Source organism: Tamandua tetradactyla, chromosome 21, assembly GCF_023851605.1.
Source record: "Tamandua tetradactyla isolate mTamTet1 chromosome 21, mTamTet1.pri, whole genome shotgun sequence".
NCBI classification, from domain to species: Eukaryota; Metazoa; Chordata; class Mammalia; order Pilosa; family Myrmecophagidae; genus Tamandua; species Tamandua tetradactyla.
Genome location: NC_135347.1, coordinates 19,476,038 through 19,489,805, shown reverse-complemented (window position 1 = coordinate 19,489,805; position 13,768 = coordinate 19,476,038). Strand labels below are relative to the sequence as shown.

General features: G+C 35.8%; 2 protein-coding genes across 3 annotated transcripts in view; one reads left to right on the top strand and one right to left on the bottom strand.

The window, feature by feature from the left end:
* SLC25A46 (solute carrier family 25 member 46) overlaps positions 1-13,768 on the top strand; it is a 198,499-nt gene that overhangs the window by 36,944 nt on the left and 147,787 nt on the right. The gene's annotated exons all lie outside the window — the stretch shown is intronic.
* The window catches only part of TMEM232 (transmembrane protein 232), a 341,832-nt gene that overhangs the window by 238,733 nt on the left and 89,331 nt on the right, over positions 1-13,768 (bottom strand). For both annotated transcript variants that reach the window (XM_077139001.1, XM_077139002.1), the window contains exon 9: positions 9,525-9,679. In XM_077139001.1, the coding sequence (XP_076995116.1) occupies positions 9,525-9,679 (155 nt within the window). The remainder of the gene's footprint in view (positions 1-9,524; positions 9,680-13,768) is intronic.

The following is a 13,768-nucleotide window of genomic DNA, read 5'->3' as shown; positions in this document are numbered from 1 at the left end:
GAGTGTTGCTGAAAAAAAAAAGAAGTTATCAGAAGGTAGGGCAAGATGGTAGTGTAGGAAGGTATAGAATATAATTAGTCCTCTAGAGTAGCTAGTAAACAGCTAGGAAATGTCTGGAACAATTGTTTTGGGGAAATGTGTGATTGGACATAAATCATACACAAGTCTGGAGCAGGTGACAGGGACAAGATCACCGCACAGAACTGTAAGTAAAGCTGCCAAGCTGTGGAGACTGGTGCCCCTCCCCTACTGGCACTACAGGCTCTGTTGGAGACCCTTCCCCATAGGAAAAAAAAACAGTCTCCACTAGTTCAGTCTGAGAAACAAAGTAATGAGTCAAGTGATGGAGATAACTCCCTAAATGACAAATCTTCCCAAAGTAAAGGGGTACAAGGCCCAGCTCAAGAGGCAACCCTCAAGTGGCAACCCCAGGGGCTGGAAAACAGAAAAAGCTTAAGCTTGCCTCCTACCTCAGTCTCTGTCTCAAGCTTGTCCCTGGCAGGGAGGGACAGGAACTGCTGAGAATTTAAGGTACCACTCCCCTCTATGCCAATGGGGAATTGTGGGCTGACAAGCACCACCTACTGGGCAAGATAAGAAAAGCACAGAACCCAGAGACTTTACAGGAAAGTCTGACAACCTGCTAGGGCTCATCCCCAAGGAAACTTGATAGTTTTACACCCTCCTCCTTAGACCTGGCCTGTTTGGTCTGGATAATTTGATTGGAGTCAATCATATCTGGGGAGACACTTACACAAAAAAGGTTCCATATAAGTAGAGCAAAAACCAGGAAAACAAGTGCTGAAAATTATGATTAGTTAAACAGAAGTTCTGCTAGATCTCTAGAATAAGTTGAACTGAATATCAAAGAACAGATAGAGTACTAAGCCAACCAACAAGAAAACCCTAGGTAAAAGAGAGAAAATGATCTACAGAAAAAACTAATCAATACAATCAGATGCCTAGACATCAAGAAAAAATTATGAGTCATAGTAGGAAAAACAAAGATATGGCCCAGTCAAAGGAACAAACTAACATATCAAACAAGATTAGGAGTTAAAATAAGTACTTAATGATGTTCAAAGAGACATGCTAAATCAAATCAATGAGTTGAGAGAAGATGTGGCAAAGATGAAGGATATAAAGAAGACACTGGGCAAACATACAGAGGAACTTGGAAGTTTGAAAAAACAAACAGCAGAGTTTATTGGAATGAAAAGCACAACAGCAGAGATGAAAAACACAATGGAGACCTACAGCAGCAGATTTGAAGAGGTAGAAAAGTATTAGTAAAGGATTAGTGAACTAGAGCACAGGAGATCTGAAATCCTACACACAAAAGAAGAGACAGGGATGAGAATGGAAAAATAAAAACAGGGTCTCAGGGAACTGAATGACAACATGGAATGTAGAATATACACATTATAGGTGTCCCAGAAGGAAAAGAGAAGGGGGAAAGGGACAGAAAGAATAATGGAGGAAATAATCCCTGAATTTTTTCCAACTCTTATGAAAGACACAAAATTATGGATCCAAGAAGTACAGCATACCTCAATCAGAATCGATTCAGATAGACCTACTCTAGGACACTTACTAATCAGATTGTTAAATGTTAAACACAAAGAGAGAATTCTGAAAGCAGCAAGAGAACAGCAATTCATCACATATAAGAGAACCTTGATAAGACTATGTGAAGATTTCTCAGCACATAGGAGGCGAGAAGGGAGTGGTATGATATATTTAAGAAGCTGAAAGAGAAAAGCTGGCAACCAAGATTTCTATACCCAACAAAACTGTTCTTCAAAAATAAGGGAAAGTTTAAAATATTTTCAGACAAACATACACTAAAAGAGATTGTGAACAAGAGACCTGCTCTACAAGAAATATGAAAGGGACCATTGCAGGCAGGTAGGAAAAGACAGAAGAGAGAGGTTTGGAAAACAGTGTAGAAATGAAGACTACCAGTAAGGGTAAAAAGAGAGAGAGAAAAAAATAATAAGATATGACATCTAAAATCCAAAAGATAAAATGGCAGAAGAGTTACTGCTTTTACAGTAGTAACATTAAATGTTAATGGATTATATACCCCAATAAAAAGACAGACTGGCAGGATGGATTTTAAAACAGGGACCCTACTATATGCTGTCTACAAGAGACTTATTTTAGACCCAAAGACAAAAATAAGTTGAAAGTGAAAGGTTGCAAAAATATATTTCATGCAAACAACAACCAGAAAAGAGCAGGAATAGCAATACTAATATCAGACAAATTAGACTTCAAAAGTAAAACAATTAGAAGAGACAAAGTACCACACTATGAATTGATAAAAGGGACAATTCATCAAGAAGACATAGCAGTCATAAATATTTATGCACTGAGCCAGAGTGTGCCAAAATACATGAGGCACACTGTGGCAACACAGAAGGGAGAAGTAGACACCTATATAATAGCTGGAGAATTCAATACACCTCTCTCTCATCAAAGAATAGAATATTTAGACAGAGGATCAATAAGGAAACAGATTTTGAACAGTATGATAAATGAATTAGACTTAACAGACATTTAGAAGAACATGCAGGGAATTATCTTATAGATTTTGTGATATGAGGTAGTTTCCTAGACCTTACACACAAAGCATGAGTAATGAAAGAAAAAAATAGATAAATCGGATCACCTCAAACTTAAACACTTTTGTGCATAAAGAAATCCTACAATTCAACAACAAAAAGACAAACAACTCAACAAAAATATGAGCAAAAGACATGGGCAGACATTTTTCAAGAGATGAAATACAAATGGCACAAAGACATATGAAAAGATGCTCAATTTCACTTGCAATTAGGGAATTGCAAATCAAAACCACAATGAGATATTATCTCACACCTACTAGAATGGCCAATACCAAGAAGCAAACAAACAAACAAAACAGAAAATGACAAGTGCTGGAGAGGATGTGGAGAAAGAGGCACACTTATTCACTGTTGATGAGAATGAAGAATGCTGCAACCATTCTGGAAGGCAGTTTGGCAGTTCCTCATGAAACTAAGCATAGAAATTGCCATATGATCCAACAATCCCTTTACCAGGTATACATTCAGAGGAAATGAATGCAGGGATACAAACAAATTTTCACACCAATATTTATAGTGGCATTATTAATAATTGCCAAGAGATGGAAACAGCCCAAATGTCCATAAACGGACAAGCAGATAAACAAACTACGGTATATACAAGATGATGGATTATTACACAGTTGTAGGAAAGAATAAGGTCATGAAGCATGCAACAATGTGGATGAACCTTGAGGACATGATGTTAAGTAAAATCAGTCAGAAATGAAGGACAAAAACTACATGGTCTCACTATTATGAACTAACATTAATGAACAAACATTAAGAGGTAAAGTTAAAACAGTTTATAGAAAGGCATAGAAAGAGGGTAGAGGCTTAGCATTTGATTCTGAAAAGGTACAGAATGGTCAACGAAAGTGATTGTAAAGATCCAGAAATGGATAGCACAATATTATCTGATGGTAGCACAATATTGTATGTACACTGAACAAAGCTGAGTGTGAGTAAGGTTGAAAGAGGAAGGCTAAGGATATGTATGGCACCAGAAGGAAAGAGAAGATAAAGACTGGTATTGTATAACATAGCAAAACCCTAGAGTGGACAATGATGGTGATCAAATGTACAAATATAATAAGGTTTGCACATGAGAGAGAACAAATGGATATCAACATTGCAACAAATGAAAATGGGATGGTATTTGGAAAAAAAAATCAATGCAAACTAGGGTCTACCATTAACAGTAACATTGCAATATGCTTCTAGTAAATGTAACATAGACAATATAACAAAACTAAATGTCAATAAGAGGGGATATAAGGAGGAATATGGGATTCTTGGTATTGTTGTTGCTATTTCTTCTTTTTACGTTATTTTATTTTATTTTATTCATTTTTTATTCTTCATTTTTCCCCTCTTCTTTCTTTGCAGAAGAAATGGAAATATCATCATATAGATTGCAGTGGTGAATGCATAACTATGTGATTATACCGGGAGCCACTGTTTGTTTACTTAGGATGGATTGTATGGTGTGTGAATAAAACTGTTTAAAAAATAAACAGAAAGATACATGTGCTGGAGAAAATATGAAGAGAGAGCAGAACCTCTTCACTGTTGGTAGGGAAGTACAATGGTCCAAACCCTTTGGAGGGCAGTATAGTGATTCCACAGGAGGCTAAGTATAGGGTTCCCATATGATTCTGCAGCCCCATTATTAAGTACATACTTGGAAAAATTGAAAGCAGGGACATGAATGGACATTTGTACACTGGTGTCTATGGCAGAAGTATTCACGATTTATAATGGAAGGAGGTGGTCTAAGGGTAAGACTGATCAATGGAAGGGAGAACTCTGGTGTATACATACCATGGAATATTGAGTGGCTGAAAGAAGGAATTAAGTTGTGAAGTATGCAACTAGGTAAATGGGCCTTGAGGACAGTATGCTGAGTGAAACAATCCAGATACAAAAACACAAATATAATGCCTTATTAGTATGAACTAACTAAAATGTACAAACTCTGAGAATTGAATTTGAGAGCATACGTTATCAGGGTAAGGTTTTTTGTAAAGGTTCCTAGATTACAAGCTCTTACAACAGTCACATCTATTCTTGAGTTGTAACTGTAAAAAGTTCTGAAATGCTAAACTCTTTGCACATAATCTGGTTGTTCCCTGGAACTTCAGTTATCTATGTGACACCTAAGACTCAGAGCTAGAGTTCTGCAGATATGAAAGTCAGCCTTACTCCATATAGCAACTGCCTAAAAAATGGAAGAAGAGGACAGATTTCAATCAGAGATATGAATGAAGTTGATCTGGTTAAGAATAAGGTAATCAGACGAAAAGGTAAAGGATGATATTCCCTATATTTTAAACTTCAACTTCTATGTGTTACCAAAAGAAGAGATGCTTATCTGGTGCAAAATTTATATTTTCTGTAGCACACTATCTAATTTAACTTGTATGGTCAGTTTATTGGAACACTACAATTACAGGGAACTTGAATAGGGAGTTGAGACCTTGTTTGTCCAGATTAGTGTGATGACCCAATAGATCCCAGAGTAATCTGGGCAGAAAATAAGAAAGTATTTGCAAAGTCCCTGAGGGATTGGGAACAAATGTGGAAATATTAAACTTCCCTACTTGGGGAAGATCTGATATTCTTGCAAGCATTGGGGACTATCAATTCACTAGGCCAAGCCCTTAATCTTGGGGCTTGCCCTTATAAAACATACTCCTCAAAGGAGTAGCCAAGTCTTGTTATAATTATGCCTAAGAGTCACACACACACACACACACACACACACACACACACTCAGAACCTCTTTTGTTGCTCAGGTGTGGCCTCTCTCTCTAAACCAACTCTGCAAGTGAACTCAATGCCCTCCGCACTCTGTGGGACATGACTCCTAGGGATGAGCCTGGACCCAGGAGTTCAGGTTGGGATTGAAGAAGCCTTCTTAAACAAAAGGGGGAAAGAGAAACAAAACAAAATAAAGTTTCAGTAGCTGGGAGATTTCAAACAGAGTCAAGAGGACATTCTGGAGATTATTCTTATGCATTATACAATTATCCTTTTTTAGTTTTTAGTGTATTAGAATAGCTAGAAGGAAATGCCTGAAACTGTAATCTAGTAGCCTTGATTCTTGAAGATGATTGTATAACTATGTAGTTTTTATGGTATGAACATTTGATTGTGAAAACCATGTAACTGATCCTTCCTTTATCCGGTGTATGGATAGATGAGTAAGAAAATAAGAAAAAAGTAAATAAATAACAAGGGGGTGGGATAAGGCGTATGGAATATGCCGGGTATTCTTTTTTCTTTTTTCTTTTTTTGCAGTAATGAATATGCTCAAAAATAGATTGTGGTGATGAATGCATAACTATATGATGACACTGTGCTTCATGTTACAGTTTGGATGATTATAAGGTATGTGAAAATATAATACATCTCAATAAAATTGCATTAAAAAAAGCTACCATAGTTTACAAAAGTTATCATGATCATGAGGCAATTAGGGCCTGAACCTAAGCCGTGACAGTGAAAATAGAGAGCAGGGCAATAGTTCTGAAATGTAGTTAATGTTTGGATGGAGGACAATTGATTGGGTGGGAGAAAGTGAGGTAGAATAGTTAAGAGCTAATTTGGTCAACATGTGTCATGTGTTGAGGTAGAAATTCAGTTGACAGGACCCTGATTTGGGAGGAAAACTAGTTCAGTTTTAAAACATGAGAGATCTAGGGGAGAATCAGATTATAAAAACTATTCTCATTCAACAACTCTTTGAGATAGTTTATTATCTCTAACTGCTAAACAGACTCAAGGGCTCAATGACTTGCTTAAATTTAGACAGGAAGGATAAGACTGGAATAAAACTCAGGTCTTCTGATTTGAGGTCGAATGCTTTTTCACTGCACGATAATGTAACAAAGTATAAATTGCATATTTACTCTTAATGTAGATTAAGTGAATATAATTAACTCAGGGGATCAAAGACTCAATAAGAAATTCAGAAAATGAATCGGAAGAGTAGGGACCTACAGTGACATCTCAGCTCATGAAGAATGAGGAAGGATTATTGACACAAACTTCTGTTTGAATGGTTTGGTTAGACCGTCACATAAATGGTATAATTACCAGGGTCCAGAGATATAGCCAATGTAGGTATCAGTGATCAGGCTGCAAAGTAAAGGCCTTGTTTCCCATGCAAAGCAGTTCATAGTTCATTCTTTGCTAGATTGATTTTGATGCAAACATAAATACATTTGGAAAACACTTGCCATGTCAATATAGTTTTAAATTGCCAAGCTTTTTTGGAATACATTCATGAAGCACATTAAATTGGCTATTTTGCTTTGGGAGACATAATTTTATATGTTATACAGCTCTACTGAAATGCCATACTGCATTTCTCAGCAGTCTTCGTTGGCTAATAATTTAATTATATACACAATTCATTATTTTCATGTTAGATTAGAAAGCCTTTTGTGCTGGGTTGAGCTATCTCCCCAGAGCAAATGGGACAGTTTACAAAATGCCAAACCACAGGGTGGAGCATTGAGTATGAAGTGTCATATGAAATTAAATCACATTATATGGAAATCTGCCTTACATCAAACTCTGAAGCTCATGGCAGCTAAATTTCTAGGATGAAGGTTAGTGGCATGACAGCTCAGAGGGGGCTTCTGCATTCTCTTTTCCTTTACTTTCCCTTCTTGATTTGTAATTTATCATCTTCAGTGTATTTCCTTTCCTTGTTTTTCTCCCTCTCCCCAAGAGGCTGCTTTAATTTTGTGGTTGCATGCCTTGAGTCCTTTTGTAGATACTCGGCTATTTCAGTTTCCTGGCTGCTAAAACAAATAGCATGCAATGGGTTGGCTTAAACAAGAGGAGCAACGGCTCATGGTTTTGAGGCTAGGAGAAGTCCAAAGTCAAGGCATCATCAAGGTGATGCTTTCTCCCAGAAGACTGAATTGTTCTGCGACTGGCTGACAGTGATACTTGGGATACTTGGTCACTGGCTTCTCTGTCACATAGCAATGCACATGGCAGCCTCTTCTCCCATATCTTCTGGGTTTCATTGATTTTTAGCTTTCAGTTGCTCCCTGTAACTTTCTCTCCATATGTCCAAATTTTATTCTGCTTGTGAAGGATTTCAGTAAACACCCTGATTCAATTAGGCCACACCTTAACTGAATTAACCTCATCAAAAGAACCTATTTATAATGGTTTCACACCCATAGGAATGAAACAAAGTTCAAGCACACGTTTTTCTGGGGTACACAGCTCCAAGCCACCCTATGGCCTTCCCCCTTACAAATCTCAAATGAAATCAAATGCTTCGATGTTTCTTTCTATATTGCAGGATCTTTTTACAAGGGGGGGTTCCAAGCAGTCAGGTAGGGATAAATCCTGGCTGTTAGCATCAGAAATGGGCAGAGAACCGTTCACTTGTATTTTTGCCTCAGTTTCCTCATTTTCAAAGTGAGAATGGCTTTGTTTTGTATCCAATCCCCTCACACCCATACTAACTATAAAAAGTTAACTAGTCCATAAATGTTTATAGACAATCTTAAATATGAATCATTCACAAATTAAATTAACAACGATGATGCAATATAGTAAACTGAAAATTGGTTAAAGAAACTATTTACTTCCAAAATTAGATATATTTAATTGGACACCTTTTCTGTCTCAAAACTTACTGAAACTTATTTATTTGTTAATTATTATAGTACTTTGAAATTAATTAGACAAAGTTATGCATTAAGCATTGTTATATGCTTTAGGTTATTTTTTTTAATCAACTGAAATTCTATGGATGATAGAATAGAGTAGTCTAATTCACCCAAAAGAGAATCTCTAATTTTGTTGCACTATATTAATATCTATCTTTAAAATGTTATATTATGTATTCTTTATAAGGAACATATTATAGTTCCATTTATAATTCCCCTTTAGAAATATAATCTTTATTTGTTAAATATAAAAATCACAATCTTTGTCAAACTGTAATACTGATTTCCTCCCATCATACCATGAGATTGAGGAAGTTTCAAACTAGGCAATTTCTAAGAAAGAAGGTCAGTTCTAAGCCATTCATTCTTCCAGTAATCTTTATCTGTTCCGTAATTCCAAAAACATTGCAAATAAAAGTGAGAAAATGATCTGTTTTTATAAGGAATGACCTCGATTGTTAGGAGAGCTTACAGGTGATCCCAAGGGACTTAGAATTTAAGTACACAGAGGCCTCTCATGAAGAGGGGCCAGAGGCCTAAAAACAGTAACTAATTTTAAGGTAAATGTATGGCAACTGAATTTGCAACTGATATGGGATGACAGATTATTACCATTAACCTTGCAAAGGGAATTCAAAGCTCTGATCTCCTTAATATTGGAAAAGGATATGCTCTGACCAATTTTCTCAGAAGTACTCTTCAAATTCCTTCCACCACTGAGCCCATATCCTCCTTTGTACATAATTAAGATTTTTTTTCCTTCTCAAATTAACTTATGTCCAGGAAGAAACTAATGCTTATCAGTCAAGATTCATTTTTGTTATACTCAAAGAAACAGAATCTTTGTATATTTCCTTCAAGGATAGTAAAACTGAACTTCATTGTTGCCTAACAACTTCATTGTTGCCTAACATTTTGAAAAATAAAGATGTTTTAAATGCTGGATGAATTTCCTACCAATAACAAATTTCATTTAATAAAGATAAACTGCGCAATATATGCAGGCACTTCTAACAAAAAGAAAGATAAGAACAATTTATTGATTAAATGAACTAATACAAAATATATCATTTGCCCTTGCCTTTAGGAACTGAGATTATAATTTTTTTTTATAGTCAACTAAGGTGTGATTAACATTTAAGTACAAAGGTTATTTAACATTTAAGCACAAAGGTTGTTTCATGAGTTATTCTGAATTTATAGAATCACTTACCAGCATTCCTTCTGAAGCTGCGTTTTATGGGAGATGACATGTTCAAGTACATTGCTCAGCTGAGGATTATTATGATGAACACAAGACCAAGCAGCAACACAGTGCCAGAGGAGGTGGTTAACTTCATACCCTCCCTGATTAAGTTTCAAATGCCCCTGGAATTAAAATATAAAAATATTTCCAGGAAATTGTTTTTTGTCTTGAATAAACATGAAAATAAACTATTTATATTCACAAACAAAAATGCACATTTTCTTACTCGTCATGTTTCATCAAACAGAGCAATTCACACAAGTATATTTCTGTAAGTATAAATCGCTAACATGGACCATCAATAACAATGTGTTTTTAAGTTTTCATATGGATCCCTGGTGTTCAATGATATGAGTTCTACAATAGAACAACAACCCTGCATCCTTTTAGGAACAAAAATAGATATGTACAACTGTGCTGCTTAGACTCCATGTGACTTAGTTCTCCCTGAAACCCAGAGAGGAAGGGACAGAGGAAAGGCTGAACATGCAAGATCTAACTGTAAATTAGGCTTGAAAATGTGGATTTCCACGTCAAAGGTTAAAATAGATGTCTAGCTTGGCATGGTCAACAGTTAAGTAACTTAAAAGCCTACAAATTCAGATAACAAATGAGCTGTTGCTTTTGTTTGTTTCTTAGAGAGCTTCCTGGCAGTTTTATAGATTTAATTGGTCTCCTAAAGTAATTGGTGTAAGGGAGCCTGATTTTATAGTAAGACGATGATAAAGCACTCTCACTGAATTTTTGTCAACAGTAAAAATTCAAATTTGCATCCCATGATGTGTACTTAAAGCTAACTTGGTTGATATTTTATGTTTTTATGCTCAAAAAGAAACACTTAAAAAATCTAAAGGGCTTTGTAATTATTATTCATCATACAAAACAACTGCAGGATCACAAGTTAAAGATAATCTCAATGTAGAGTACTCTGAAGATAGAAGGTCAGAAGTTCATTTATAAATTTTAAAAACTAAGTCATTTAACAGTTTCTGCTAAACTGTTTAGTTAAGCCCACAGATGTGACTGTTCTCTTTTATCAGGAACTCTGTTTGATGGTGGAAATAAAGGTATGCATAAGACAAAATCTCTACATGAGGTTACCGACTCTTGGGAAAAATAACTCAAGAAAGCAAGTGGAAGGTGTTTGGAATGTTAGAACATTCCACAGAAAAGCTCTACTCTAAAATGAAATAAGGCCTTAGACTGAGATATGTTGACCTCAAAAAACGCACACATTTTATCCAAATAATGCAATTTTCTACTTCGGGGTACAGTCTCAGAAAGTGGAACTCATAATAATAACATTCTTTTCACAAATTGCTCTATGTATTTCAGTCTACACGCTGGCCAGTCCACAGGTAGCAACCTTATTCTCAATAAATAGGTTACGTGTTTATGTGTTGAAACTTCTGGATGGTTTGACTAATTAATTTCAATCAATTAATCCTTTTTTTCCCAAATCATGTATATTGCATGGCTATGTAGATTATTCAGTTAAGTCCAAAATTCTTGTGTTAACACATGCACCATCTTTCCTGAAAGTATTTCCTGAAACTTCCCTGAAAGCACTGGGTGAAAGAAAGGTCAGAATTTAGACAATGACCAATATTTAAGTTTATTTTCAATTTTATGTGATATCACTTTACTTATCATTGAGAAAGAAAAAAGCCACCCCTGGTACCCAGAACCGATCTGACATCAGTATTATTACAAGACGGCCTGGTGCTGACAGCCAGGTCGTTTTGTTCTCCTGTTGTATATAAACCAAGTCACAGAATACCAACGTCAGACAATATGACTCCGAGATCATGATAAAAATGCAATAAAAGACCACTTGACAACTTTTTTCTAAGCACAGACTAGAACAATGCTAGTATACCACCAACAAAATACCCAATCAGTATTGCCCTCTCTCTGTGACAGCATTCAATCTAGAGTGAACCACCCACTTTCTTACACCCACCCCCAAATCACCCAACAAAAGTCCAAATCATATGAGAGATTCATTCTAACACCCTCTTATTGGGACACCCAATGGTTCCCAATGGTATGTGTTCTCCTTTGCTACAACAAGTAATAAAACCAACTTGCTTAACTGTAAGTGTGTTTCTGGTGGTCTTGGACTTTGAATTTTCCAGAAAATTGGAGCTTATCACTAATACTCATGCATTTTATATGTTTCAAGCATTTTCATGTAAATCTTGCTAAAATTTCTACTGCTTCCTTCAAAAAAGAGAGAACAAATATAGTAATTTTGATTTTGGATGAATCAATATAATGATGATTATGTGGGTAGATACACTTGTCACATACATCATAAGAGTGGCGGACCAGAGGCTGTGATACTTTGAGTGCTGCTAAGTGGTGTAGGGTCCCTTATTTTTACAATATATCAGTCGTAGTCAAGGTGTGGTTGACAGACAAATGCTATCTGTGAACATTAACAAGATGGGCACAGAAATTAAAAATAAGTACTTGGGAAATCTTACAGTAATTTGGCAGAATAAATCTAAATAAATTCAATCCAATTTAAATAATTCTAACCTTGTATTTTGTGTATGTCTCTTTCACTTTATTTTTCTAGTAATCCATTATTATTGAATTTTGCAAAATATCAGTCTGTGATTGGAATGGAAATTTTCTTTAAGTTGGGAAAAATCCTTTATCATGGATACTTTGAGAAGCACTAAGTGCAGCATTAAATGACTACCAAAGAGCCAACTTTGTATTTTTACATTTACGTCCACTTCCCATAGTTCCTTCATTCCCCACCCCTCACCCTTGCAGCACAGCTTTGGGCTATCTGTTATCGCAGCTTGTGCCTTGTGCCCACTTACAAATGTGCTGTCTAATCTGCCATTAGCTGAAAATTCAGATAACCACATTCTATTGAATTTTAGGCAAATTTAAAGTATAGCAGCTCTGCGTGTCTGTCAAGGCTTTCTTTTAAAACAGAAATGAGCTTTGAAGCATGGTCTCTATTTTGACTACTTAGAGACAGCTTTAAGGATTCATCCTTGTTTTCAGCCATTTTGAGAATGGTTGGCATTGCTGTGTCAGGGCCTCTGAATACAAATGTATTATCTGAGTAGCACAGCCTGAATCACATAATACTGCTCCTAATTTTAAAGAACCTATGTCTCAGACTAATCCAACTCCTAGTAGCCATTTACAATTGCAGTGCAGCACAAGATGTCCCAAACTTAGATAAAGCCTTTGGTTTGGCATGTACTGAAACTGACAGAAAACATATTGCTAACTACATTAAAAGGTAAACTGCTATGTGGTTGCTAGTTTTCTGAGAACTTTTTGGGCTTTAGGATAGACAAAATTATTTAGTAAAGGGTCTACTACATTTTAGCTGAGTTTAAATCTACTTTCTCCAAAGTACTAAATCATTACCAGGTGACAAATGTGCTTAGCAAATTCAGCTTTGTTAGTGAGTAAGGGACAGAGTTGAAAACTTTAATCCGGCCTCTGACTCTGCAATCCACAGAGCTAATTAAAGTCTACCATTCCTCACAGTCACTGGGGACCTCTGTGTCTGGATCAACTTAAAAGGACATTAAAAGGAGAAATGGGTTCCAACAGCAGATGAAAGGAAATTTCAAATTTTTAAATAGAACCAATACTCATAATGTATGTGCCCTACATAATCACTGTTGGCATTTTTAATGGCATTTTGACAACAAATTAAATAATTATATTTTTACTCCAATGCATATAATAATATAGAAAAATCAAATATTTTATAATATATAATGTCATGGACCTTTTAGCAATCTCAGAGGATAGGCGTTCTAGAAAGAAATCCACAAATGATCTACTATAGCTACTAATAATTAAGAAAAGAGATGATGAATGTGAAATCATCCTCTATATTCCTATTTATATCTCTTTTTTCCCCCTTTCTCTTTCTAGAAAGTGAGACAGATCAATACTGAAAGAGTAAATGTTTACCTGAACTGGGCACAGCAGCTTAGATTCAGCTATGGAAATTGGGGGGAAATTAAGACATGTAATCAAGCACTGATGAACTGAATTGGCAATTTTGGTGGCACTGTGACTACACTAACTTTTTAATTCTTTGTATTATGAGGAGATAGGAGGAGAAAAAGGAGGACAATAAATCTGCTAGGTCAAAATCCATTAAATTCCTTCACAGACTCACAAAAGGGTGGAATCTATGCCTTTTGCACTATAAAGTAGAA